Source organism: Mobula hypostoma, chromosome 8, assembly GCF_963921235.1.
Source record: "Mobula hypostoma chromosome 8, sMobHyp1.1, whole genome shotgun sequence".
Classification (NCBI taxonomy): Eukaryota; Metazoa; Chordata; class Chondrichthyes; order Myliobatiformes; family Myliobatidae; genus Mobula; species Mobula hypostoma.
The window spans coordinates 45,438,902-45,466,132 of record NC_086104.1 but is presented as its reverse complement, the minus strand read 5'-3'; the positions used below and the strand labels follow the sequence as shown (position 1 = coordinate 45,466,132).

Below are 27,231 nucleotides of genomic sequence, written 5' to 3'. Positions count from 1 at the left end.
GACCTAAATGTTAAATCATTTGAAGATTGGCGAAAATGCTTGTGAGTTTATTATGATGTGATAGATTAATTACAACATTGGCTATTGTTTAAAATAGTAAAAATGACAGAAACAATTTATCATTAACATAAATTGGAGAATGTTCATTTGTTTATCTAACTTAGAATCGACTGCATTTATAGTGTCTAATGTAATGCTCTGTCTATTTAACAGTGAGAGGAAATCATTATTCAAAGTTTTAAACTTGCTGAATATAATGCTCTGTGTCTCTATGGAAATTATCAACTTAAAAACAAGAGATTATGTATGAATGAAACCTGCACCGTTTGGAAAAATAACCACTTGTCACAAAAATTAAAATATTGATATTAACAGGAGTGAAAAATCTCAAGATTAACAGGGAATCAATACAAAAGCAATTCTCATCTTTTATTTGCAATGCTGTTCTGCTTCTGTTTGTCACGGGTTCATGAACCATAAGTGACAATCTACATAAATGTAAGTAAACAAGATGAATTGGAGAACCCTCTGTCCATCTGTCACCAAGATACATTCAGAATTCAATTGTCTTATATAAATTAGTGACTGAATAGTGACTATAACAATTAGAAAAATTCAGTTCAAAATATCATGACCACGATATATGCTTCTCTTCTCTCACTTTTACCTTTCATATTAAAAAGGAAATAATTAAAGTGGCAAAAATGATCGTAGCTGTGACAGAATGCAATGATACTATAGCAGTCCAAATTTTCTCATTGGTCTACACTGTTTGTGAATCAATAGTGAGTATTCCAAAACATTGCTTTTAAATAACTGAATTTGGGCTGAATAAATAGCTTATTCTGCAAAAACAGATTAGTTGAGGAAACTTAAGAACTTTAAAGTAATGGATCTATTTCAATAAAATGAGTCATTCAAAGAAATGAGGAAATGGATTTCAACCCTGCACAAGTTCAAAAGACAAATGTTCTAAGGATGTAATCAACTTAATTCACATTTGACATGAAATATAAAAATATCTTTAGGCAGGGAAATAGCATGAGGGGATTATTTTTTTTCCATTTCTGCATTCAAATGAGGAACTGTTTTGGAAGGCAGCCAGTCAGAAGGTTTGTTTTTTGAAAAAAAAAACTACTTGTGGAGAGCATAGTACAGCTGGAAATGTCTTGTGTCCCTTGCTAGTTCCTCCCTTGAGACCCTCCAAAGGGTATGAAAATATTCACCAACACTTACCCCTTAATTGTACTCAAGCTCCCAGAAGGCAACACTTGACAAAAATCACCATTAGCTCCTGACATTACAACATGTTCAGGAAATGCTTACCTGATCAATAGAAAATCTACGGGGACTTACTTTACAACTTCGGAATGGTATAAAAAATTCTTCCTCTATCCCATATGATAAAGTATGTGGTAGTATTTGTTATTCATTTCCCTTTTGTTTTTGTCTGTCAGAAATGCTAAAGGCCAGCAGCATATTACAGAAAGCTTCTACCAAATTAATAAGCAAATGTCAATGAAAGAGAAATGAAAAGTGCTCTTATTAAAATAACTCATGTCTTGATTCTGGAGTTCTATAAATACAATCATAATGAGGACAAAACAAATATATTAACTTTTAAACAGACAAAGGGATGCAATGGACTGGATTTTTGCTCAGAGGCAAAACCTGTGTCAGGTAGGGCTGTTGTGAGGAGGTAAAACATGCAAGAACCGCGTTTGCAAAATTTTCTGCAAAATCATACTAATGATCTCCTTTAAGAGAAGTTCCCATTCATAAGCAGCTTGAGTAACAAGGGGGAGGACACTCAGAAAGTGAGCCTAGTTCATAAGGTCATAGCCAATGAGAGGAGATTGGTGCTCTGGGGACAGGGGAGACATTGTGATAGGGAATTTTTCCAGTCACTTGAGGAAGTCCAAGTCATGAGCAGAATCTAGATCATGATGAAGGATGCAGATTGAACCATAGCTAGCGATAGCATATGGTGGTTAGGAGTGATGGTTAGGGCTTCTATGACTGACATTTGGGAGCTGAACAGAGCTGGCTGCAAACAGAAGCTATAGGGTAAATGGTGCAGACAGATTGTCAGGTAGGAAATATGGCTCACAGGAAAGATGCCTGCTCCCCATGACCAACAAAGACTTCGTAATATCACTTCTGTCATGGATTAACTGACCCATCACCCGCTTTCAACCATCAGAATTTTAGTACAGATATGGCTTCAACCCTACCATTTTGGGGAATCCAGTCCCATTATGTATGAGTAAACTCTATGGAGAAAAAAAGAATAATTTCAAAAGGTGAAGTAAAGGCGGCCAGAAATATTAAGCTATTACTTCTTACTCAGTTTATAATTGCAGTATCTTGATTTGCAAATTTTACTTAGCAGATTGGTCTAATCAGAATCTATTCATGACTAATGTTTTATCAAATTAAAGTCTGGGAGGCTGTGCTTCAGGGAAATTTCTAAAGTATAGATTGAAATGCCATTTTAGTGAAATAGAGATTTGTGGATGTTTGGTAATACTGTCTAAATGAAAAATGTAATCAAATATAAAGGTTTAGCTGATACTAAGTTGATCCAAGAATTGCATTCAATCTTTAAACTATGTTATTTGAATGACACCAGCTGCATTTTCAAATAAATCTTACAACAGTTCCGTTTCGACAATGTATGAGACAGTGGCACATAAAAAGGCAGTGTCCAAACTGGTCACAACAGTCCTGATGTTAGCTAGGATTGATTGAATGCAAGTTGAGTAACTTTAGCAGCTTTAACTGGGGTGACTTTATTTCCAAGATACCACCTACATTGAAAAACAATTTTTAAAAAATGGGTCTTATGTCAGTCTTGTAGGAGGGGCAAAAAGAAATCTGGGCAGAAGAAACCTTGAGAGTACCATCAGTTCCTGGATCAACAGAGAAAGCTAAAGAAAATACACCTATTTTGGGCTCTGCATTATCTCCCCACAGTCTTCACTTGGCAGCCGTTCTCCAACTCTGACCAGAGTTAAAATATAGTCCGGGCCTTATGACATAATCAAAGTTTGATGTGCATTTTAATTGATGGTCCCAGAAGATGATCAGGGAACTGTCTTTACTGTCTGACCAGCTGTGCAGATTGAAGCTGAGGAATGGGACTAGGAAAGTAACTAAGTAACCTGATCAATTTTAACTGTCCACTTCCTAGATGTCCACTGTACAAGCAAAGCGAAAATGACCACTAAAGTGTGTTAAAGTATAACGTACTCGACAACTACAAGGGCAGACAGTAATATTAACATGCATTAATTAATATAGTCTGGAATTGCAATACTGCATTTATAGGCAATTATTAGTTTGTAAATTAATATATATTGCCACAATTAGCTTCAGTAATCTTTATACTATACCTAACTGGATGGTTTACTGCAAACCAAGAGGTAATATTGTTAAAATTCTTAAGAAAAAACCTTTTATGTTAGTCATTATGTATCTTCATGTTCTGCAGCTTTACATGAATTTAGGCATTGCATATTACAAAAACCAAGAGCTGGTGACAGGACAATGATTTATGTCTCGAGCCAGGAAGATTCGGAGGGCCCACAGAGGGTAAAGTGCAATAGAGGGAGGCTAGACAGCTGTTCTCAGTGGGCTTGCTTTGGCAGTCAGGCTGTAGTTACCTCTTGTGAAACCTGTACCTGCAGACGAGCTGATCCACAACCACTCTCCACTAGCAGATGGGGTGAGGAAGGAACAGTAGATGAATATTAAAGGAACACAACAGTTCTTCGATCAAGCAACAGATTTGAATATTGGCAAATGAACTAACAGACATTGCAGAATCACGTGCTGACATCAACATGACAGGATAGTGCTGATTCCCCTCCTGGTTGCAGTGAAACAAAAATCAAAATCTGAAAGCAGTTCATAAAAAAACATAAAAAAGGAATATCCATGCAGCATGATTGTTCCCAAAGGCACTCTTCTTCCCTGAGGGCAACCCAAACTTCAAATTCCTTCATGTTCTCTATCAAAATTTGTGCTTCATTAGGCTACGGAGTTTTTTAAAGTTTCCATTGTGGACATCCTAATTGCCTGTTTGATGCAGTAATTCCAGTGTGAGGAAGGACCCCAGTATCAAATTCAGCCACATCACAACAAATGGGAGTGCCATATTGATATATGTGTATATGGGTGGCTGGGAGTAGAACAAAAGGCTGCTATTTGTCTGAAGGCTCATGGGGAAAGATGCCATATCAAAACCACTACAACATCCGTCAGGCCTGTCTCCAACTTCCCTTATCAATTACTGAGCTGTCATCTAAACTCTTGCACATAAGCAAATGTTAAAACATTTAAAACAAGCCTGCATAATGTATTTCGGCAAAGATCTTTCTTGGCAGATGTGAGGAAACAGTTACCAAAGGAGTTTTGTCCTTCCATACTGCAAGAATTGAAGAAACTGACTCCATTACTGGATTTTATTGTTTTGTATAAGAAACATGCAACATTGCGTATTGAACATACTGTATCAAAAAAATGTGTGTCTGAAGAGAATACCACGGGGTTTATTCTACACTTGCTGATATAATACTGGTACCATATGTGCATAGTTCTTATGCAAAACACCCACTTATGATGCTTGGTTACTTTTCCTTAAATTTAGGGATGGAAAAAGAGAGGAGGGTGATGAATGGGCTAGGGCAGTATTGTAAAGTTTTATGGGTGCATGTCCTGCTTTTAACATCTTATTTTTCCATCACTGGAAATAAGTTAATGTAAATCAGAAAATTGTTTTAACTTGTGATTTTAAAATGGGCTTTTAATTTTGTATATTTACTTGCATTGAAGTAAAATTCACAGTACACAATTTTAAGAATGATCTGGTCTTGCAGACTGAAGTAGCACCAGCTGCACTTTAGGTAGCAATACCGAGAGAGCCTTGATGCAGAGATCAGTGTAACAATGACATTACAATGACAACATCCCTGTCGCTGTGTCAGCATATATCACAACATTTTTGTTTTGCAAATTCTTGACATTAAACATTTCAAGATACATTAATAAATTGAATTATGTTGTAAAATGACCCATCTTCTCAGTTCAATGTGTATCTGAAGTGGATTAGCTCAATTTCTTATTTATTTATTCTGTGAAAGATGGCCACATTTGTAAAGGTAGGTCATGTGCATTTGATTTGTGGTGGATTTAAAATGCAGTCTAGTAGAAGGTGATAAAGGGGATTCTCTCTCTTTCAAGAGCCATTACTATTAACATTTAATTACAAAGCACCATGAGTGTTCCTCTTGAAGAGGTCAGGCTTCCTACTCCTACATAAAATGTAGAAATCCTTCCAACTTCTACATACTATTTATTTCAATATCTTTTTTTAAAAAATAGAAATTGTTTCCCCAAACAGTCCCTATTTTTGCGTGTTTTGACTGCGTAGCACCACGTATTCTGACATAGCTAGAAAACTGGCATTGCTAATGGTTGTGACAAGTTCAGATTTGAGGAAAAGTAATAAAGTGTGATTAACCTTGGGGAATCCAAAGAGAATTAGCTCCCTTCCTAATCTCCACACAATCTTCTCAACCCACCCCACAGTCCAAGATTGACTATCTCATTTTCATGTACACCTCTGCATGGTGAGTGTGATGACATTAAATGCTTATTAAAAGGCTGGCACTGTAGCCTAGCTGTTAGCATAACACTTTACAGTGCCAGCGGTAACAAAGGGAGTTGAGTCCCCACCATTGTCAGTATGGAATTGGCGCATCCTCCCCATGACCCAAAGGCTTCCTCCAGGCACTCTGGTTTCCTCCTATGTTTCAAGGACATACAGGTTAGGGTTATGGGCAAGCTATTTTGGTGATCTGCGGGATGACCCAGCACATCCTCTCACTGTATTGGTCATTGATGTAAATAATGCATTTCACTGTGTTTTCATGTACATGAGACAAATAAAGCAGATCTAATTGATCGATACAGAACATAAACTGTTACAAATGTTGTACCTGAGGCTTCTTTATTAACTTGGTTTCAAAACTTAAATGCTTATGTAAGACAGAAAACAAATACTTGACTTTCATATCTTTAGTTGTTGAAATCCAGTTTGATGAAATTGCTGACCACTGTAGACAATAACCATAATTATTTATACCTTCTTAAATTTTTTTACGCACATCTCATCACTTGCAGGAATCAGTCAGAAAACATCATTCAGTGTTTTCAAGTTATTTCTGCGTGTCATAAAATAAGTGTGATAAAATCTTAAAAATCAGCATACCAAAAAGCAATAAATATAAAACAATTGTATGTTTATTTAATCTATGTAGATTTGTCAATGCCATTTAAGATATTGACATTAATATCATCTGAGCTTGTGTCATTTCAGTCACAAAATGATTACATGGATCAGAATGTAATGTGAGTGTATTCATTTACATTATATTTTGCAATGCATTTTGAAAGGCAAGTCTATTAAGGCTTCTCTTTTTTTTACCTTTATAGTGATATGAAATGGGCTGAAAACAGCAGGAAAAGCTTAATGAAACAGCTGGAGATTTAAAAACACAACAGTGCATCGTACCTTCTTTCAGCATGCCTACTTTTAGGCATTTCATAAAGCGGCAAGCCTGGCAAGATTTGCGTCTACGCTTTGTGATTTCACATTCATTTGTTGCTGGGCAGCTGTACTCAATGTTACCTGCAGTAACAGAAAGACAGAGGATAAGTCATTGAAAAATTATGATCAAGCATTTCATTTTAAGAAGATATAACCGGATATCGGATGATTTCTTAAATCAGTTCCATCTCTCTCTCCCTCTCTTTACTCTCCTCCCTAGCCGTCTCTAGTCCTCTGTGGTTAAATACATTAGTGTCTTAATGAAAATGCATTTTGTTTATTGTCCTCTGGAGAGGAGGGTCATCGCACAGAGTGCATAAATTGCTAGTGCAGACAAGGCAGGTTGGCAGTGAGTGTAATTGTAACCTTGATACTTCATGTTAGCAGCACTCAGGGTCCATCACATTCCCCTAGAAACATATGCAACTCCCTGTAATTAGCACCACATCCACCTGGGACAGCAGCTCTGATGAAATATTTCAGAGTTAATCACACTTTGTAAACACTGATTTATATTGACTACCCTTCTCTGAGCCGACGTTTCCTCATTAAATAACAGATTAGTGGAACACTAAGAGACTAAATACTAAAAACTCCTCACTCAGTGCAAAACCTTGTTGAAAACAACTGGTCAAGGAAAGAAATCCATTTCCACACATATTCCTTTCAGAGAATTGCTTAATGGAGATTATAATTTATATGGTATTTAAGATGACAACCTCTACTTTAGGAAAGAAAAGAGATTATTGAAATTCCTAATTATATTTACATATACAAAAAAAATAACTTTCTGATCATGTATTTATATTTATTGAAACTGAGATCAGTAACTTTGACATCAGAAAAATCAAACACATAGTGTGGATGTTTATTTTTTGTTTTAGAATAAAATGTTCTCTCCATCTTGTCTGTATTTGCTTAAAAGAAAATATTTAAAAATAAAAAACCTATTGGGGTCCATTTATGGTTAATATTTATTGCCATCTGTAACTTGCTGTAAAAGTGATTTCACAGCCACGTAAATGAAAACAACGATTGGTTGACAATATGTTACATATGGAGCAATGATTATGCATCTATCAGGCCAGTACCATTAAGCACGGCAGCCATTGATGCTGAATGAAACAGGAACTGCTCAGCAACAAACAGAATCAGTGACCAAATACTCAATTCATTATAACCTAATTACCTACAGAAGCTCTTAGAAATTAAATGGTTGCCTTAATGTAATAGACTCAGATACGACAAGAGAGTGGAGCTTTGATGCACTGGCTATACTATGTGTTGTAGCAGCACATATACTTCAAGTTTTCAGTAGAGCTCTCAATGTTGTGCAAGAATGGAAAACTCACATTTTCTTAGATGTAACTTATGATTTCAGATAAGAAATCAGACCCTAACTTAAGGAAGAATTGTGTTTTAATATTGATTGAACTAACATTTCACAGATGATGCAAGTCTGGAGGATCTATCATTTCTTTTACCTTTCGATCTCCTTTTCGCACAATAATTTATCTGAATGCTTTGTATAGATGTTACACATACACATATAGATGTATATCTTTGGTGTTAATGGTGACATTTACTTCTGGAAAAATTGCTTGAGAAATATTGAGAAAAGTTATTTAAGTTTCGAGTTCTCATCACTGTCATTAACTGCGATGTGATTCATTAACATTATAAATGCCCTTCAGCAAAACTATCCACCTCATTTTAGGTGTTAAAAAATCTCCATGCTCCACAACAAAAGAAAAGTATTTAATTTCAGTTTAGAAAATTATTCACTTTGAATTTGTAAATATATGTGAACAAGATAAAAATCTGAGCATTTAAATAAAAGAGAATAATATGTATTTTTAAGAGTAAAGACATTTGGCCAAATTACAGTCATATCCTGAATGAGTACAGTTAAATTATCAATAATAAGAACATTGCCAATGAAGAAGTTCCAGTAAATATTTATGAAAATATCTCATTTCAGAAATACACAATGTATAAAACACCTTTTAGAACATCCAAGTAATTTGTCATTTTGAATTAATAATACAATTGCCAACAATCACATTATTCCTGTTAAAGACTAAAAGGAGTTAACAGCACAGGAGGAGAGCATAGTACCACAGCAGTTTGCACTATTATCTCATGGCTCTACAAATGTGGGTTCAATCCTGAGCCTGGGTGATATCTGTATGGAGTTTGCATGTTCTCCTTGTGCCTGTGTGGAGTTTTCACCTCGTGCTTCAGTTTCCTCCCACATCCCTGAGATGTGCAGATTGTTAAGTTAATTGGCAACCATAAATTGCCTGTAGTGTGATGGAAGATCAAAAATTCAGAGAGTTATTATGGGTGGCATGAGAGAATAGGTATAGGTGGTGGGGGGGTAGGACGACGGGATCTCTCTGAGAGCCAACATAGACTCGATGGACCAGGTTTCCTGTGTTTGAAATTATCTGCTGACCTCTCTGTATAATCCGGGGAAGTCCTTGTAGCCAAGTTCAATTTTTATAAAAAAACCTTTTCTTCAGATAACTTACTAGCTCACATCTTATTTTGTCAGCAGATAACCACATCTAATTTAGCTTTATCAATTAAATACATGGAGGCTGACTGAAGAAAATTTATTCCACTTGCTTCAATACTAATAATACACAGCTTTGTCTAATGTACAAATTTTGTTTATATTACAAAACTAAGAGCGTGATGAAATATCAATATTACCTTGTATAGTGCGCTTGAAAAACGCCTTGCATGCCTCACATGAAGCAACACCGTAATGATATCCTGATGCTATGTCACCGCAGACCAAACATAATCTTTTGGGCATGGAGTTCAACATGTACTCGCACTTGGTCTGCGAGTCTTCGGCTATAGTGCTCGAACAGTCGTCATATCGTTTACGGGAGCTGCCATTGGTACCCAGGGTGGTCGTCGTGTAGAGTGGGGGAGAGTCCAGGCCATTCTGGTGTCCATTCATAGTGGAGCTGTAGCTCCCACTGGCGTCCGATGAGCCACCTGGACTGTGGTGATTGATACTATCTGTCAGCGAGGCAGGGCTGGACGGCTCTGTCTTAATGTATGATGAGCAGCTTGAATCAATGTGTCGATCCTTGGCTGACATTCTGCAGAGAAGCCTGTGAAAAGCATTGAATTAAAAACAACATTCTTTAGGGCCTTTCTGATAGGCAAGGGACCAAGCATCATTCATTCGTTAGTCAATACAAGTTGTTCTACACGAACATAATCAGCATAAGGGCATGACAGAGGTTTATCAAAACTGAAGACAGGTGGTAAACAAAACCTGTTTTGGGGAGGGGATTGTGCGGTGCAGTAGCAGAAAAGCAAGAAAATCCTCATAACTCAAGATTACTTCTGCTACTCAAATTCTACTGCAGGAACAAGTTCTAACATTCACTACAGAACAGTTAATATAAAAAAAAACAGGTTGTCTGCATATGATCTTTCCTGGATTATTGCATAAAAATTGACAAGATTTTTAAAATACTCATACAGCGGGCAAAGTCAGTGCAGAAAGATTTGGAGCACTGACTGCAGTTAATACATTGGGATTTAAATGTGGGTTGTCTCAAAATGCTAATAGAAAACTTGTAACAAAAAAAAAGTACAAAGGCAAAAATCCCCAAAGATTGATTTAATAATTTTTTCAATTGACACAAATTAACCCCCATTTGAAAAACACAACCAAATCTTTGCCTTCAATGCAGAGTGATAATCAAATTTTGCATTGAAGCACAAAATGGAAAGAAGTCAATTCTTCACCCACAAAAGGATAAGATCATAACCTCCCAAATAGCTTTTTTCTGACAGGAAAGGTTTTCTTTGTTAAATATAGTTTTTAGAATTCCATTGCTCTTGCTGCTAATGTGAATTTTAGTGCCTCTAATTTTAAATTCAACTGCAGATCAGAATAAAACCTAGCACCTGACAACTGAATTTATAGATAGTTGTACATGTTCCAGTCCCATGTTAATAGTGCCATGGAATTTCAAGGGGAGAGAGGGAGAGTGCACTAATAATTTCCAACTGAAGCCTGTGAACATAATGTATTGGAGAGCAGTAATTACAATGTAATAAGTGGAAGAGTAAGTACTCTAAATTAGAGGAATTCACAGAGCTGTTGTAAGTCAATGCACATTCAGCTCTCTCTAATGTTGACTTGGGAAAAATTTAATCCCCACTCTTTGCCCCGAGTGGTAGTCAAGGGATGGGAGAGATATCAATTAATTACTGCTCTCATTAACAGCACTGGCTGCAAGGAAAATTTGTTGCAGGCAAGGTCCTTGACTCATACAGTCTGGTAAAGAATGTTTCTCTGAAACCATACCGAGCTGGGCAGAAAGAGCTGTTACCTGCTTGACACTTTAACCCCTTTCTATAATAACAAAGTGCATGGTTAGATAGTAAAGGGCAACTGATAACCTGCACAGAACAAATTTTTTAAAGAAACTACAGTGAAATGAATGACCAAATGCAATTAAGCAACTATAAGATGGTAAACTTACCAATCAAAAAGGATTAGAATAGTTCCAGTCTATTTATACCAATTAGTTCATTGAACTCATTTTGCCAAGAGTAAGGTATCAGTATTAATTTTACCATTTACTTCCTTCAATTGCTAGGAGTATCCTGTGTGCTTATGTGAATATATCCATTTTCAGGTTTACACTTTCAAAAATATTAAGCACGTCTCCAGATATTGCCACACAATATTGTGAAAGAAAATAACTGTGACAAAGCAAAACAAAACTTAAATCCCTTGTTGGTTTTAGTTCATTGATGCATCGGTGCAACACAGTGATCTGTGCAATACTTCCACCACCTCATGAGAATTTCTGAATTTCTCAGATTCAATCCAAATATTTCTGCCTATTCTAACACATATACTGCACTGCTGGTTAATAAGATACATGGGAAGGACCCTCTTAGCATCTTGTGATGCTTATCCTTTCTGGAATACTATGAACAACTAGCTAAGAATATTAGCCATTTTTTTTGAGAAGCACATTGCAAACTGAACCATAGCAGCATCTGGCCTTTGACAGCAGATCACTAAGTGAAGAGATGGTCAGTACATGGACTTGAAAACTCCTACCTCAGCTAAGTGAGTTTTGTTACTTCTTTGTTGGGCTTTGAAGAGGAGAAAACGACATCACTCAGCTCATTGCACTCCAGTGATTTCCAAAGCTCACACAGAACCCTATGATGCCGACTATGACACCTTCTAAAGCAGCAAGTCATCCATTATGAGAAAGACAAATAGGATAAAAGTTCCCCCTTTTCCCTCATATCAAGGAATATAAAGGCATCAAAATATGGCACCATATCTGTTAAACTGGATGGACCATTAAGCTCCCCGACAAATCTCTTCAATTTTGTTAAAATTATTGAACATTGCAAGCTTATATATTAGTAATTCCTTTGTCCAAACTGTACCTGACTAACATCATGACAGCTATGTGTTTAGCTTCTACTTACAAACCATTCTATATAATTGCTATTATGGAAAAGATAATAGACAATATCGATTTCTGACCCTCCCACATATAGACAGAGTAGCAAGATACAATGTACACGAATTCCTGACTTATAAATCACAAGCTCTGGAAAACATGTACTTTTGTTGTCATGTGATTTCTTAGCTGATCTCTCCTAGATACAGGTTAGTAATCAGATTCAACATAATATGTTTTTTAAAATTCTAATTTCTCCATTTTTGAGAATAATATTTTCAAAATATTGATATCTATTTTTGAAATGGTTTGAAATTCAATTTGAATTTGTAGCAGTTTATAATAGTTATTTTCTCTGAATTGAATGTTATTTTAATCCTTTGTTATGAATCAGCTTTCTTTACCATCTCTTATTTTCTTTTTGCTCTGAAAAATATTCTACAAACAAACAGAAGGAGCAACCTTCACTGACTTTTAGATTAGTAGTTTACAAAGTTATTGCCGTAATTTTTTTGTGCTGCAGTGAAAGAATCCTGTTATGTTGTTAACTTTTCTGCTTTGAAGAACACATTGTAATTCATTTTTCTGCCTGAACTAATTGTACTCTCTTCACATGGTGCCAGTATATGGATCGGTCAATGGGAAAACAGCACCAAAATGCATACAACATGGAACAGGGTAAAAAAGCACATCTAGATGATACAGTACATCAGGAATCAACACTGTAATGTACGATTTGGAAAACATGACCATTTCAGTGTGACAAGATGTCATTATTGAATCTAAATGATACAATAGCTTGTCAGCTGCTAGAGCAAACATATCATCATTGCATTAAGGCATAGTGGTGAGGAGAGAATGTTTTTTATTTAGCAACAACTGTGTTTTACAACATTGCCTATGATTTCTACAGGTAAGGATTAAAATCCTGAAGTATAAATAGAATGAAAATCAGTTTGAGGAACAAAATAGAATGCATGTTATTCTAATAATTCATTTATTCCCCTTTTTAATTAGTGTATTTAAAGTCTAAATTACCATCACAGAGTTTGTGAATTTTTACAACAAAAGGCAGAAAATAGAACATTGATAAACATTATGGAAGGAATCTATTGGAATTCAGGGAGTTAAAATTGGCAGACAGCTGATATGGCAACAAGAAGAGTTAAGAGGAAAACTAGAAGCTTCAGACTGCAACTACTCATCAGAGTTTGACATTATGTCACACAATCCTCTTAATAGCAGTCTTTTACTCTCCTGGCAAGAAAGTGGCCATTGAAATACAACAATAAAGCAAACTACATTTGCTATAATGGGGCTAACGCATTGTCTGAAAAGGATAAATTTTAAAAGGGTCAAATGCACACTGAAGGTACCTTGCATAAAAGACAGTGGTTCTCCAATTTTGGTGCATACTAAGGTATACATTCTGCTTATTGGGAATGAGCTGTTACTTAAGAACAATTATCTTCAATTTACTTCAATTTTCATATTTTTTAGTTTAATTTTATTTCTGCTCAAATGTTAATCAAATGATCACAGTTTTTTTTTGGAGCTTTCTGCATATATTTTGTCCCATTATTCCACGAAACTGCAGCATTCTGTATATTTGCCATCAAACCATGCAACATGCTGTAGAGAACAAATTCTTTAAACACTTTTTAATGCTGGAAAGTATTGTGGCTGTGGTGATGATTTCACCTTTGATTACACAGTCAGACAACCCAGATACAATTTCTTCATAATAATTTGCTCTACTATAAAAGGTTTGAAGATCTACAGCAAAACCTTTAATTGAGCAGACTATAAAGAATAGCAAATTGAAACATAGCTTAAAATATTCTTTTCAAATATTCTTTAAAATATCCTCACAAAATCTAATATAAACCAGGGTGATTTGATTAAGTAACTGTTGTAAAATTCCATTGCTTCTTGAATTTTATGAATCCTGATATATTTATCTCTTTTCCCTTTTCACTAAGTGTCCTCCTACTCCATTTTTGCTGTAACTCAATTATGCAAGTTCTTTCAGTTGATTGAAAGATATCAAATGGTCAGCCTGTTACCCATCACTTACAATAAAGTTCACAAGTCTTTATCTATTATACCTGCCAGTTTGCAGAATGTAGTCATGTTCAATTATATAAATCAGAACTGTTGTATTTTTATAAATGCAACTTCATTCTGATTTCTTCTTTTTAAGAAAAGTGGTGAAGGGAAGCTGAGATTTATTGCTTAGGGAGAAAAATCAAGGTTTCTAGTTTAAAGATGGATACATTCACTTTCCCTGTGCATTGTTTCAGGGTCTTATTCATCATTAATGCAGCTTGTTTTTCTTTTCTAAATCTTGAAGGCAATGGGCTCTAAGCTTCTGATATTAAAATACATCGGTCCTGATTTCAAAACCTCAGTGCAGACAAATGAGGGAGCCAGCGAAAATAAACCTCACCACCCCCTAAGCCTAGTTTTCCCAAATAGATAAAGGAACAATGTTCATTAAGTTTCTGTTCAAAAACTTATTCCCCTCCCCAACCCTTCAGCATTGCAATTATATGAAGAAACACAAATTTCATCAATGTTGATTACTAATAAAGTTGTTTCAGATATCTGCAATATCATTGGAGAGTATTATGCTCAGCAGTGTCACCAATATTCCAAAGCAGGCACTGATGATCCCAAATTTACTGCCCTTCATTTTTACAACTGGGCTGGCCCAGTTCTCTTCTAAATCCAATAACATTAGAATGGAATTGGTCAGTTGGGAAGAAGTGGCAATTAGTTGGCACAAAGTGTGGCCCGTCAATTTTAAGAGGAAAAAGAAAATAAGGGAGATAAACAGTTAAATTTTGGGAGCAGAGAAATAACTCAGAAGGCTGGATGTTGCAACTATGCACAACAACAGCATTCCCAAGGAAAATCCTGTCATGTCAGTTAGATTACTTATAAGCATAGCCATTAACATTCAAATTTATGTCACAGAAGAGACCATGAAAGTACCCTTTTGCATTAGGGCTGATATTTTAACGTTGTTTTCTCTGCAGTATTTTATAGTGCTGATTACTTTAAAAACATTGGCATTATAACAGGCTGACCAAAGACAAGAGGCATTCCAATAATAATGAAATTATACCCCACGTCCTGTTATCCTCATTAAATCAAAGATTTTGCACTGATTTGGATATGCAGTACTAAAAATGAATTGTTGCTTGGGAAAAGGATTCTTAAATAAGTCCAAGAAATATATTCCCATTCAATTCAAATATATTCTTTTCCAAAATTTTGAAAAAAAAAATGGCCTTTACCACTTACTGCAATCACGCAGCAAATTTTAATAAATGTGCATGCGATTTACTGCACAGCTTGGTGCAGTAAATTCATTTACACTAGACTTGCACTTACCTTGAAAATAAAATGCACAGGATATGTTTTCACTGTGATGTTCCTGCAGCTTTCAAAAAAAAAAGCCCCACACGCTACACCTGTTCGGTTCTTTTGCTAAGCATAGAATGGCATTTCATCACAATCACTGTTTAACTGAATGTTTAGCCTTAGCGTCTTGCACCATGCTGTCAGCAACCAGCAGGGAGTCATGGAGTTGTTGGCACATTTGATTTTACTACCATTAATAACTGACTTTACACACTGATTGTCCCAGCTCCCGTTTCAGAAACTCCACGGTAACCACCTTCGTTTTTTTTTATGATGACACACTGACAAGGTGATTTTATACACTTGGATTTAGTAATAAAGATGTCAGTCAGACCAAGAGCCATCACAGCTGCTAATGAAGTCAGGTGGGTTGGGTGGGGGGGGGGTGTACTTGGGGGGGGGGGGACCTGAGATCTGTTCACATATGTACATCTAAAAGGGGTCACAGAGAGATGAAACAAAGGTGTAATTAAAGGGGCATCTTGATTAAATAGACGACTGTAAAATAAACCCATTTCCTGCGCCTTGAGTATGAAAGTCATGTCTTTAACCAGATCAGATTCTATAAATTGGTTGTCAGGAAAGGATTGTTGAGATTTATACCCATCTATCAGCCTACAGAGGTAGTTGTGGCTGAGCAGGCTGCTGTGACTCCCATCTGTAAAGCATCTTAAACGTGAAGAAGGCCATCTGCTAAAGCCAGCGGCGTAAGATCAAATATGAATGATTATTTATTTACTTTGAAAAAAAAATGAAAATCATAGATTCTAGGTCAATGACCAATTTTGAGAAAACTCCAAATACAAATTTTAAATTTTAACCATAAAGGACTGAAATGGCAGAGTAATAGTATTACTTACAGCTTGATTTATTCAGCTCTGAACAATAACGTAATTATAATTGTACTTCATTGTAATCCATGATGAAACTGTGTAATGTGTATGTATAAAGGCAGCCTTTAACCCCAGTCCTGACGTTATAACATTTTGCACAAGGTTTAGACCGAAGCTAATTGATCACATCCAGCCCTCCAACTTGGGGCAGCATGGTAGTGTAGTGGTTAGCACAATGATTTATAGTACAGACAACATGGGTTCAATTCCCACCGCTGCCTGTAAGGAGTTTGTACGTTCTCGTTGTTATCACGTGGGTTTCCTTCAGGTACTCCGGTTTCATCCCACAGTCCAAAGTCCTACCAGTTGGTAGGTGAATTGATCATTGTAAATTGTCCTGTGATTAGACTCAGATTAAATAGGGGGATTAATGGGTGGTGCAGCTCAAAGGGCCAGAAGGGCCTATTCCACACTGTATCTCAATAAATAAATAAATTATAATCTTACCTATACTGTCTTCCGAGCTACTAAAATAAAGTGATGAAGCACAGGAACAAATGGCATCATCAAAATAACGAAGGCAAGATGGGAATTGATCCCACTGCTTACAAACATTAAACTACAAAAAGATGCTCAGGTTATGATACAAAAAGATGTCCAAAATGTCTAGAAATAGACATCACCCAAAAGGGAATGATGTAATGGTGTCAAGAACATCAAACTTAATGCTCCTGATACAGATATTTGTGCTAAATTACAAGGTGCAAGCAAACACCATCCCATCAATAAAAGGTCGAAGTTGGTATGCATTGTTAACTTATGTGCAATATCTTAGGATTAAAATATTGGAACCCACACACCCAACCTTTCCCTTCACCATATTTCACACTGTTGCATCTGCTTGATTACAGAGCCAAGGTAGAGGCCACAACTTTATTCCAGATCACATTGATCAATGACATCCTACTGCATTGACACCAGAGTCAACTAATCCCATTCCACATCTCTTAAACACCAATCTTCTGTGTGTTTTTGCTCATCCTGGTCATCCTAAACCCTGCTCTCCCAATGCACCAGCGTGGCTGCTAACTTTCAGTATTGAATACTGAAAGGGCTGCTTTGGAGGCACAGGAATCTAGGCTGGCTAACACAAGTATGTAGGTTGTTGCCCTGACTCGAGGGCGAATAGAGTTGGAAGGCTGGCGATCTGTATTCCATCCTCCCAGAGTTCATGCACTGTGCCACTCTCCCAAGGCAGAAATTCCAGTGACCTGTTGGAAGACAGATTGTCTGGATGCCATGGCACTCACGAGGCCTCTTTAAACAATGAAATTCACAGAGTGCGGCAGCAATCTATGTTTCTGCTGAAGCTCAAGCGGCTTTCCCTTGCACTGCAGTGAAACCAATAGCAGCTTTCATCAAAAACAGCCACTTGGTTGAGTCAGTAGGTGTTGAGGGAAGTTAGTCACCATTTCCATACACAAGGACAGTCCTAACACTGCACACGTTGGTACTGGGTACACACGTGCTCTCTGACTGTGAATGCACTGTCTCTGCTGAACATTCCAAATGCCTCTGTAGTCAAATAAATGTGTAACCTCTCTCACAGAGAGGATCAGATTCACATTTTTCATGTGTACAATGAAAGATACAGTGAAATGTGTGTGTCATTTGCGTTAACAACTAACACACCCAAGGATGTGGGGGGGGGGGAGGGGGCAACCTGCAGATGTCACCACACATTGCGGGACTAACCTAGCTTACCCATAATATTCAGCACAACACAAACATTAACAACCAAAACAAAGCAGCAAAACAAGCCCCTTTCCTACCCTTCCAACCACATACGCAGGCCTCCAACGTCAGAACAGGTCTCTAGTCCTTGTCCCCAGACTCTCTGACATTGGGCCTCGAACATTGGACTACATCCCTGGACTTACTGATCACAGGTCTGACCTTCAGACCACAGGTATGACTTCCAGACTCGAGGTGACCAGGACCCTCCTGACTCACCTTGAGCATCTGAAATGAAAAAGCACTGAGTAACGTTGTGGAGCGGGGTGCGAGGGAGAACAAGTGGTGTGTGGATATAGTATTTGCAGCTTGCAAACCTGAAAAAGAATGTAGGTTGAGGGACAAGTTAGACGGTGAAAAGGTGAACAGGTATGAGAAAAGCATCACTTCTGACTTCATTCTTCCCACGATCTTAGCTTCTTTATGGTGACAATTATGGTGATTCCTCATTGAGAGCATCCTAAGCAGCTGCATCACTGCCTGGTTCAGAAATTGTACCATCTCGGATCGCAATATCCAGCAGCGGATAGTGAGGTCAGCTGAGAACATCATCGGGGTCTCTCTTCCCGCCATTACAGACATTTACACCGCACGCCGCATCCGTAACGCAAACAGCATTATGAAAGACCCCACGTACCCCTCATACAAACTCTTCTCCCTCTTGCCATCTGGAAAAAGGCACCAAAATACTCGGGCTCTCACGACCAGACTATGTAACAGTTTCTTCCCCCAAGCCATCAGACTCCTCAATACCCAGACACCAACCTACTGCCCTCTACTGTGCATATTGTCTTATTATTTATTGTAATGCCTGCACTGTTTTGTGTACTTTATGCAGTCCTGGGTAGGTCTGTAGTCTAGTGTAGTTTTGTGTTGTTTTACATAGTTCAGTGTAGTTTTTGTATTGTTCATGTAGCACCATGGTCCAAAAAAAATGCTCTCGTTTTTACTGTGTACTGTACCAGCAGTTATGGTCAAAATGACAATAAAAACTGACTTGACCTGATGGTCACCATTTGAGGTTGCAATAAGGCTGCTGCTTTTAGGTGTGTGCCATCCTTATCCATAAGAGAGGGGATATTGAGTCAACAAGTGTTGAACAATCTGTCTGCATGATGATTAACTTGCTGGCAGTGTTTACAAAGTCTGAGGTGAGTATGAGCTTTTCAGTGGTACCAAGTATGCGAGTTTGTGTATATTAAGTATAAGCCCTGATTGATAGACATTATTGGTTCGTGAGTGATGAATTAAGAAGTATCTGAAGCTATGATATACCAAAATGTGCTTGCTGACTTGACTAATAGGGTTAAGTCATGGAACATTTTTGTGGCTCTGAATCTAGATCCTCCACAGAAGAACCTGGCATAGATCTCTGGGTATTTGTTCCCGTTACCTTTTGATATGCATCTGGTAGGTCTTCTGCCTCCCTGTGGATTCAGGACACCTTGTCTGCTTCCTATCTTGTTCAAAGACTGGATTGCTACACCTGAATATTGAGCTTCACCCTTTCACTTGGTACTGTACCTGCAGGCAGATTCACTGTGGAATGCTCATTCATCTCAGGCCCATCTCTCCTTTGAGGAGTCCTGGCTGTAAGCAGTGCAGACCAACTTTAATGGTGCTAGTCACTCACTACACTGGACTCTGCTGATGGGACAGCAGATGAATAGCACGGTGGGCACTAGCTGGAGACAGAACTTACAGAAATGAGCAGGCACGTCTGCTGCATTCCAGTAAACAGGCAAGGGTTAATCATGAACCTCAAAATCAGTAGTTATTTAAATTCTCCTTTGCCACTTCTAAAAATGTCTGCATGCAAGTAAAAATAAATAAATCATTGCATATCAATATGAATTCCAATACATGTACAATCCACACAATTTATATCGAATAATTTCATAAATGCACCAGTGTTTCCTTCCACACAAAGAGTGTTATAGATTGACCATCTGACAAAAAAAAGAGAAATTCATTCACCATGAGCAGACACCTAGTGAGAAACCACTGCATCAACCAAACTGATTCCCATCTTATATTCTATGGAAACTTACTTCACCTTGCCAGACTGATCGAAAGTGCTGAAGTTCCAAAAGTTTTGTGTGATTGTAATTGCGAGACACTTCTTGAAAAATTGGAGATTAATGTACAGTGATGGTCAGCAGCAACTAATCACTGGAGTTTGGATAGGTACTTGGTCAAACTACATTTCTGATTAAACTGCAAGTTATATAAACAATGGAAATCAGTACTCAGTGAGCAGCAATTGTACTCTTTACAGGTTTGGTGCTTTACTGTAAATAAAGTACAGCCATGCATATTTTTAAGTTTAACTATTACTCTACTTTTCTATTATCTATTTACTATTAACTATTACCCCACTATTTAATCATTATTATGCTGCAGAGTTGAGTTTTTTTAATTTCTTCCTTAATTCCAGATTTATCTTAAATATAAATTCTACAAATTTCAAATAGATCGCAATTTAAATTATGCCAACTTTTAATCTTGAGGTTGATGAGATGTACAAAAATGCAATGAGCTATTTTAGATTTTTTTATTTTAATACGTTAATTTAACAGTATGAAATATGACTCTCTGTAATTGCATTACATTTTTTTAAGATTCAAACTAAATTTTTCATAGTGAGTTTAATAGATTAGTGCTAGATTGCAGCATATTTAAAACAGGGCCACAAATTTATTGTTGGATATTCTTTCTATATTCAATTCTTAAAGGTCCTTTGCGAATTTTGTTAAGAAATGCTCTATTTGTTTTACTTTGTGCAGCAGCCTCAATTATTTTGCTTTCCTTCATCCTTTACCTGGAAAACACTTAGTTGTTCGGACTTTTTCTACTTACCCATGTTGTTAACATGGAGAAGACAAAAGAAGGCTGGAAAGATAGCTGAAGGCAGTTGGCCTTGAAGAGTTGGGGCAGATGTTAAACAAAAGCCTATTGGACAAACTGGTGTGGTTCAGGTTGTCAGTCATTGCTCTATGAATTACCTTTAACAAATAGAAGCTTTGGAATTAAAAGTTTATCAATGAAAGTTTACAAATCTTTCTTGCAGTATCAGACTACTAACAGGTAAGGGCCACATTTGCTGCACTCAAACTGACTGTTCTACAAGCCTACATTACAACAGTGGCTGTGCTTAAAAATTAGTTGTGAAATTCTTTGGTCTTGAGAATGTGGGATGTACTTTATCATTTTTCCCCTTTATCAACAATGCCAAATGTCACTTTATATTCTCTTCAATTGCTCACCATAAGTGGTACGTTCCATTCCAAGTCCTGTGATAATGTAGTACAAATATGACATAACTGTCTACTTTCTCCATTGCAATTGATTTAAGAAAATCATTTGATATATTTACTGTTTAGTCCATGTAAAACCTTACAGTCTGCTCCTTTTCCTTGCTGTTAACAATCCATAACAAAGGGTAAGAGAAACAAAGGGTTTGCAGGGATAATATTTTTACACCCATACTTCCCACCCTGACATAAAAGTAGACCATTTCCCCCCCATCAAGTTTATGTGGGATTACAGAGCAATCAAAATCCCCAGTGGCAATTTGTAGTGGCCAATTCACCTACCAACCTACACGTCCCAGGAATATGGGAAGAAATTGGATTATGCAGAGGACACACGTTCAATCATAGGAAGAAACTGCAAACTCTACATGGACAGCCAATGAGGTTTGCATCAAACCAGAACTACTGGGTCTGTGGAGCACCTAGTCTACTCACCGCACCACTATGCCATCTGTTTATGAAACCAAGTGAAACCTTTATAATGACAGAAGAATTAACTTAATCTAAGAAACCAGGCAATATCTGTGACATATACCTGCTAGTTCACAATTCTATATTTATCTGAGTTAAGGCAAATGTTTTTTTAAATGAACTCGTGCAAGAATATTCAGTGAATCTCCATCTCTTCATAAGTCATTGCCTCTTTGTTCCTCCATCTGGATAGAAGTAAGGCACTTATTACAGTTTCAGTAAATTTACAGTAACAAGACATTCCCTTGACAAATTAATCACTTTCCAAGCATTTTATCATATAAATAAAATATCACCTCTTGTGGGAAATCAGTTGATTTAACCCATCTACCAGTTAGGCCTAACATCTTTCTATTTTTTTTCTTAACAGATGGACTTCTCAACTGACCAGGGGCTATTATAATCCACTTCAGAAATGAAGAATGCCTTCAGAAGCAACTAGGTGTAGATTGCTGAATACAAGGTGAATTACAGTACATCATGGGAGATGTAGTTGGTGATGTAAAAATTACCTAGGGCCACTAATATATGCAGAACACTACACTGACCACAGCAGGACTTTTTATCTGAATTGATCTTAATAGGTTTGACGGGAACAAACCTAGGAGAAAAGCCAATCAAGAACTGCTTCTTTAACAGCTGGTCTGCATGGCAATAAGGCACCATAACCTTCATCGAAGATGAGCTGATTTTATTTCCATATCATGATGACTAATTGATATTCTGAACTAATGGGCACAGAAAAGGGGTTATTTTGAAAAGACTCAGCTTCTTTAAGCTAAGGGCTAAAATATTCTCTTCTCCATATTGTTGCAACTGCAAGTTATAAACATAAAAATGGTAAATGCAGAAAATAAAATTTATAAAGCACATGCATCATGTTTGACAGTATCTCACAGGATCAAGTTCATGTGCAGGATGAAGTCTCTCTGCATGCATATGACTCTACTTTTTCTTCTGCAGATACTAATGGTCCTTCTGTCTACTAAATTCAAAATTCGAAGTAAATTTATTATCAAAGTACATACATGTCACCATATACAACCCAGAGATCATTTTCTCACGGGCATACTCAGTAAATCCAAGAAACACAAGAGAATCTATGAAAGATCACACCCAACAGGATGGGCAAATAACCAATGAGCAAAAGACAGCAAATGGTGCAAATACTGTACAAAAGAAAAAAAAATAAACAAACAATAAATAGAGAACATGAGATGAAGAGCCCTTAAAAGTGAGTCCACAGGTTGTGGGAACAGTTCAGTGATAGAGCAAGTGAAGTTATTCCCTCTGGTTCAAGACCCTTAAGCGTGAGGGGTAATAACTATTTCTGAACCTAACTATTTCTTGTAGTGTGGGGCCTGAGCCTCCTATATATGCTTCTTGATGGCAGCAGCAAGAAGAGAGTATGGCCAGGGTGTATGTTGTTTGAGCCATTGGTGAAGTTATGTGCTGCACTCCTTAACTATACTGTGCTGCACATTAAATGTTACAACTGTACACCAACAGATATAGTAAAACAGTTGTGCTGCACTTTGTTCTCAAGGAACATTTGCACTTAGCACTCAAACATTGTTCTTCCTTGATAAGCTTACACAGAGATATGTTGTACATGCATTGTTCCACATTTTGATGAATATTCATCACTCCACTCAGGTGTTTAGCTGAATCTGCATACATCATTTTATAGCATCTCATGTCTCTTAGAGTTAATACCACAATTATTATTTCTTAAAATGCTTGTAATTTTATGAAGTGTTTAACAGATTCTGTTCTCCACCGGAACAGCAGCAGTGGTCTCAGTTAACCAAAGCTAAAATGGAAATGTTAATGTAATTCAGGAATTCAAGCAAATATTGGAGTCAGTAAGGTCCAGATTTTGTTCTTGTAGCTGAAGAGCTCACCAGTACTTATAGTTCTAGGCTCTAGATGAAGAATGGCAACCTGGATATGGTGCTGAAAAAAGCCAGTTCCTGTGGAAATGTGATCCACCGGGTATCTCTGCCCAACAAAGGAGCCTGACGTGAACTTAACCAGCAAGCCGTAGTTAGTATTCTAATTAAATCATTACTAGTTAGTGACACAAAAATGAGCTAGCAGCCTCTAGTGGTGCATATGGTTCCAACACAGCAGCTGACCATATTTCCAATTAGTTTATCAAATTTGAAACCAAGAAATACAAACTACACTTTCTACTGGTATGAAATATAAAAAGATCTCTGAATTTACATTGGGATCTGCTGAACTCAAACCTTGCATGAATTGTGGTAGCCTCCACGTTTGCCTGGGCAAATTTTGCACATCTTAAAACAGGCATTAATCGTCTTAAAAAGGCAAACTGAAGTCCAACAAACAAAATTCAAGAACAAAGAAGTGGAGATAACCCAAGTAAAATTTCAGTGTCTCCTTTTGAGGGGTCAGGAAAACGATCAACTCTCTACCCGTCTTGGTGATATTAAACTTCTTAGCCATAAGTTCAGAAAATTTCAGATCCAAATTAAAACATCGGACTCGTGCAATTCCACATGCATTTAAAATCCAATGCAAGTTTAGTCAAAGATATGCAAGAATGTAACTTTCCACTTACTATGTAATTATGAAGTTACACTACAAGTAAGGGGAGACAAGAACTTTTTCAATTTTGTCTAAGGGTAAAAGTTTCTATCTTTCTCTGTCCCACAAAAATAATAAAATTTATCAAAAGCAGTTTTTGTTAAAATATTCAGATGTACTGCATTTTGTTTCTTGGTTAACAATGAAATTGGTGAAGTAAATAATTCATTATATCTTACCTGGTTAAATTTAAAAAACTAATTTCCTGTCAAATTAAAGGGAATAAAGTTGATTTTGGATGTTCAAAATTGATTTTTTTATCCAATAAAAAAAATCAACTGTTTCAGATACTCCACTGTGCATTTCTCTGTGAAATAGCTGGAACACAGACAAATGGGCTAGATAGATTGTTGTCTTTAAACTCCTTGCTTGATTTATTCCCCCTCTTTTAGCTCTATGTTTTCCAATTGTGCTTTTCCTCTTTTGAAATCCCAGATCAGATTTGCAAAGACTGCTCAGCAAGTAAGTTGATGACAGAGAAAAATAAAATGCACAAAGTCTTGATGTTTAAAGAGGTTCCAGCAAATTTGCTAATGCCCTGTGCTCTGTTTAAAGGAATGCTCCCCTGCAAATGAATCACATCTTTTAAACTCTTCCTGCAAAACAAAAACAAAAATATCCAGAAATATTCCTATTCTTGTCTGATATAGACAAGTGCCGTAACAGTCCAGATAAAGATAATTTGGTTGCCTTCTCCTCGATGATCTATATACTGTATCTAAATCTATATGCAAATAGAAGCTTTCAAGCATTTAACACAATCCCCAGCATCTAGGGTGAGAGCTTTCAGTTTACATTGGCTGCTTAAATAATTTACTCTGCTTGCTTGCCTATTGGCACTGAAGCTGCTCTGGTAAAACCCACAAAGCACACTTTGAATAACCAGATGGACTAACTATGCAGCAGGTGGGACAGATGGCACACAACCCTGTCTGACGCTGGATGCTTCAGCACGAACTAGCTTCCTTCCAGGTATATTAGCATCAATCTAGCAGAAACCAATTTCCATCTTGAATTCTGGTACTTATTTATGGGCTCATTCATTTCATCTTTAAAATCTTATGTTCACTATCCTACTTTGTCAAGGGAAGCTAAGTAACTACTGCAGTACAAATAACAATATGATTATCCCCAGTAATAAAACAACAGCTAACCTTAATACAAAGGATTTAACATTTAAACACCAGCTAAAGTTACTTCAGATGACCCGAGTAAAGATGGGAGAAAACACATATGCAAGTAGATTGAACACCTGCAAATATGCACAACTTCTAAAAACTGAGGTGTTTCATCACTTTTGTAAATTGATTTGCACATAATTCAATTGGGTACTCTGGTCGTCCATATATCTCAACTGAATGTTAAACTTGAGAGGGTGCAAGTCACCCGTCAATATTAATCCACGTTCCATATTATCAGTCTTGAAACATATTTATGAGAATTTTGTTCTCAGATTTTAAACAGGTGTGCTCTGCTTCTCTCATTTTTCTTCCCAAAAGTTGCAGTTTACCAGACTGAGATCAATAACTATGCAATATGAAGTACAGCTGGTTAGGGTAAAGTTATATTGCAGGCTGCAAATCACACTTTGGTATAATAAAGGCTTGTTCTCCTGGTGTTTTACTGGAGAAGGAGTCAACCAAAGCAGGTGCTTATCCACAGTATTAAAAATACCAACTGTGATTTTTTTTTAAAAACAGGAGTAATTTTACTAACAGAGCATCTTTGCACTTTTAGACCCAGGCTCACGTCAGTCTAGGAATGCAATGCACATGATAATCAGCCCAGTGTTATGACATTTGACTTTAGTGCATTCAAAGTCCAATTATCACCTGACTCCTAATTTATTCTATAGTTTCACATAAAGAGCTAAGGGAAGTATGTGTACAGTCCAAGAAAATGGAGATTTTGAGCCAGCGCACATAAAGTAATGTCAGTAAACAACTGTCAAATTCAAGTTCATTTTGGTTTGATAAGATAATTTCAACATTGATCAATGAAAGGTTTAAACAGATCAAAACAAAAAATAAGGGACAATATGTTCTTTAACTGAAAGGTTAGAGAGCTCCCGACGGCACCACGTTCTTTGTTTAGAAAATAAACCCAACCCAGCGGAAGATCGCTTCACGCTTTGGTTTGGTCTGTTTGGGTTGCCAACAGTCTTCTGGAGCAAGCCTGATTTTTTTGCATTGCATACACCAGCAGCTGACTAGATTTTAACCACACTGTTTTGTTTTAAGGAGTGACCTGTGTCATGTACACAAACAACCTTACCTAATCCTAAATTATTATACCCAATCTTAAAGGACGGGGGGAATCTAAGGAACGACGTAAGGGTCTGCTCTTCTGTAATCCACAAGGATGAAAGTTGTGACCAATGGCACAGAATAGCAACATTCCCGCACTCTGTCAGAGCTAACTAGCATCTGCCTTTATCAGTGCTTTGTACGATGGGGTTTGGTGACATGCTACTGAACACCAGCATCATTCTGTCAAGATGAATTTGAGGCACGGAGAGGGGACTAAATTGCAATTTATGATGCTGATTACAGAGAATAAAGATTGCTGCAAGGTTACTGTTCTTTTAAAACATGCTAACAAAATATAGTTGGAGAAGGTCTAATGTGGCTACCATTGAAGATGTAAATATAAAATTAAAACCTAGCTTTCCAACCAAGGAGGAGCTGAGGAATTTA

At 37.0% G+C, this 27,231-nt stretch overlaps 1 protein-coding gene across 24 annotated transcripts in view; it reads right to left on the bottom strand.

Annotated features, from left to right (window-relative positions):
- The window catches only part of esrrga (estrogen-related receptor gamma a), a 240,417-nt gene that overhangs the window by 55,746 nt on the left and 157,440 nt on the right, over positions 1-27,231 (bottom strand). For all 24 annotated transcript variants that reach the window (XM_063055763.1, XM_063055760.1, XM_063055754.1 and 21 more), the window contains 2 exons: positions 9,332-9,744; positions 6,578-6,694 (listed from right to left, as the gene is read on the bottom strand). In XM_063055763.1, coding sequence (XP_062911833.1) covers positions 6,578-6,694; positions 9,332-9,744 — 530 coding nt within the window. The remainder of the gene's footprint in view (positions 1-6,577; positions 6,695-9,331; positions 9,745-27,231) is intronic.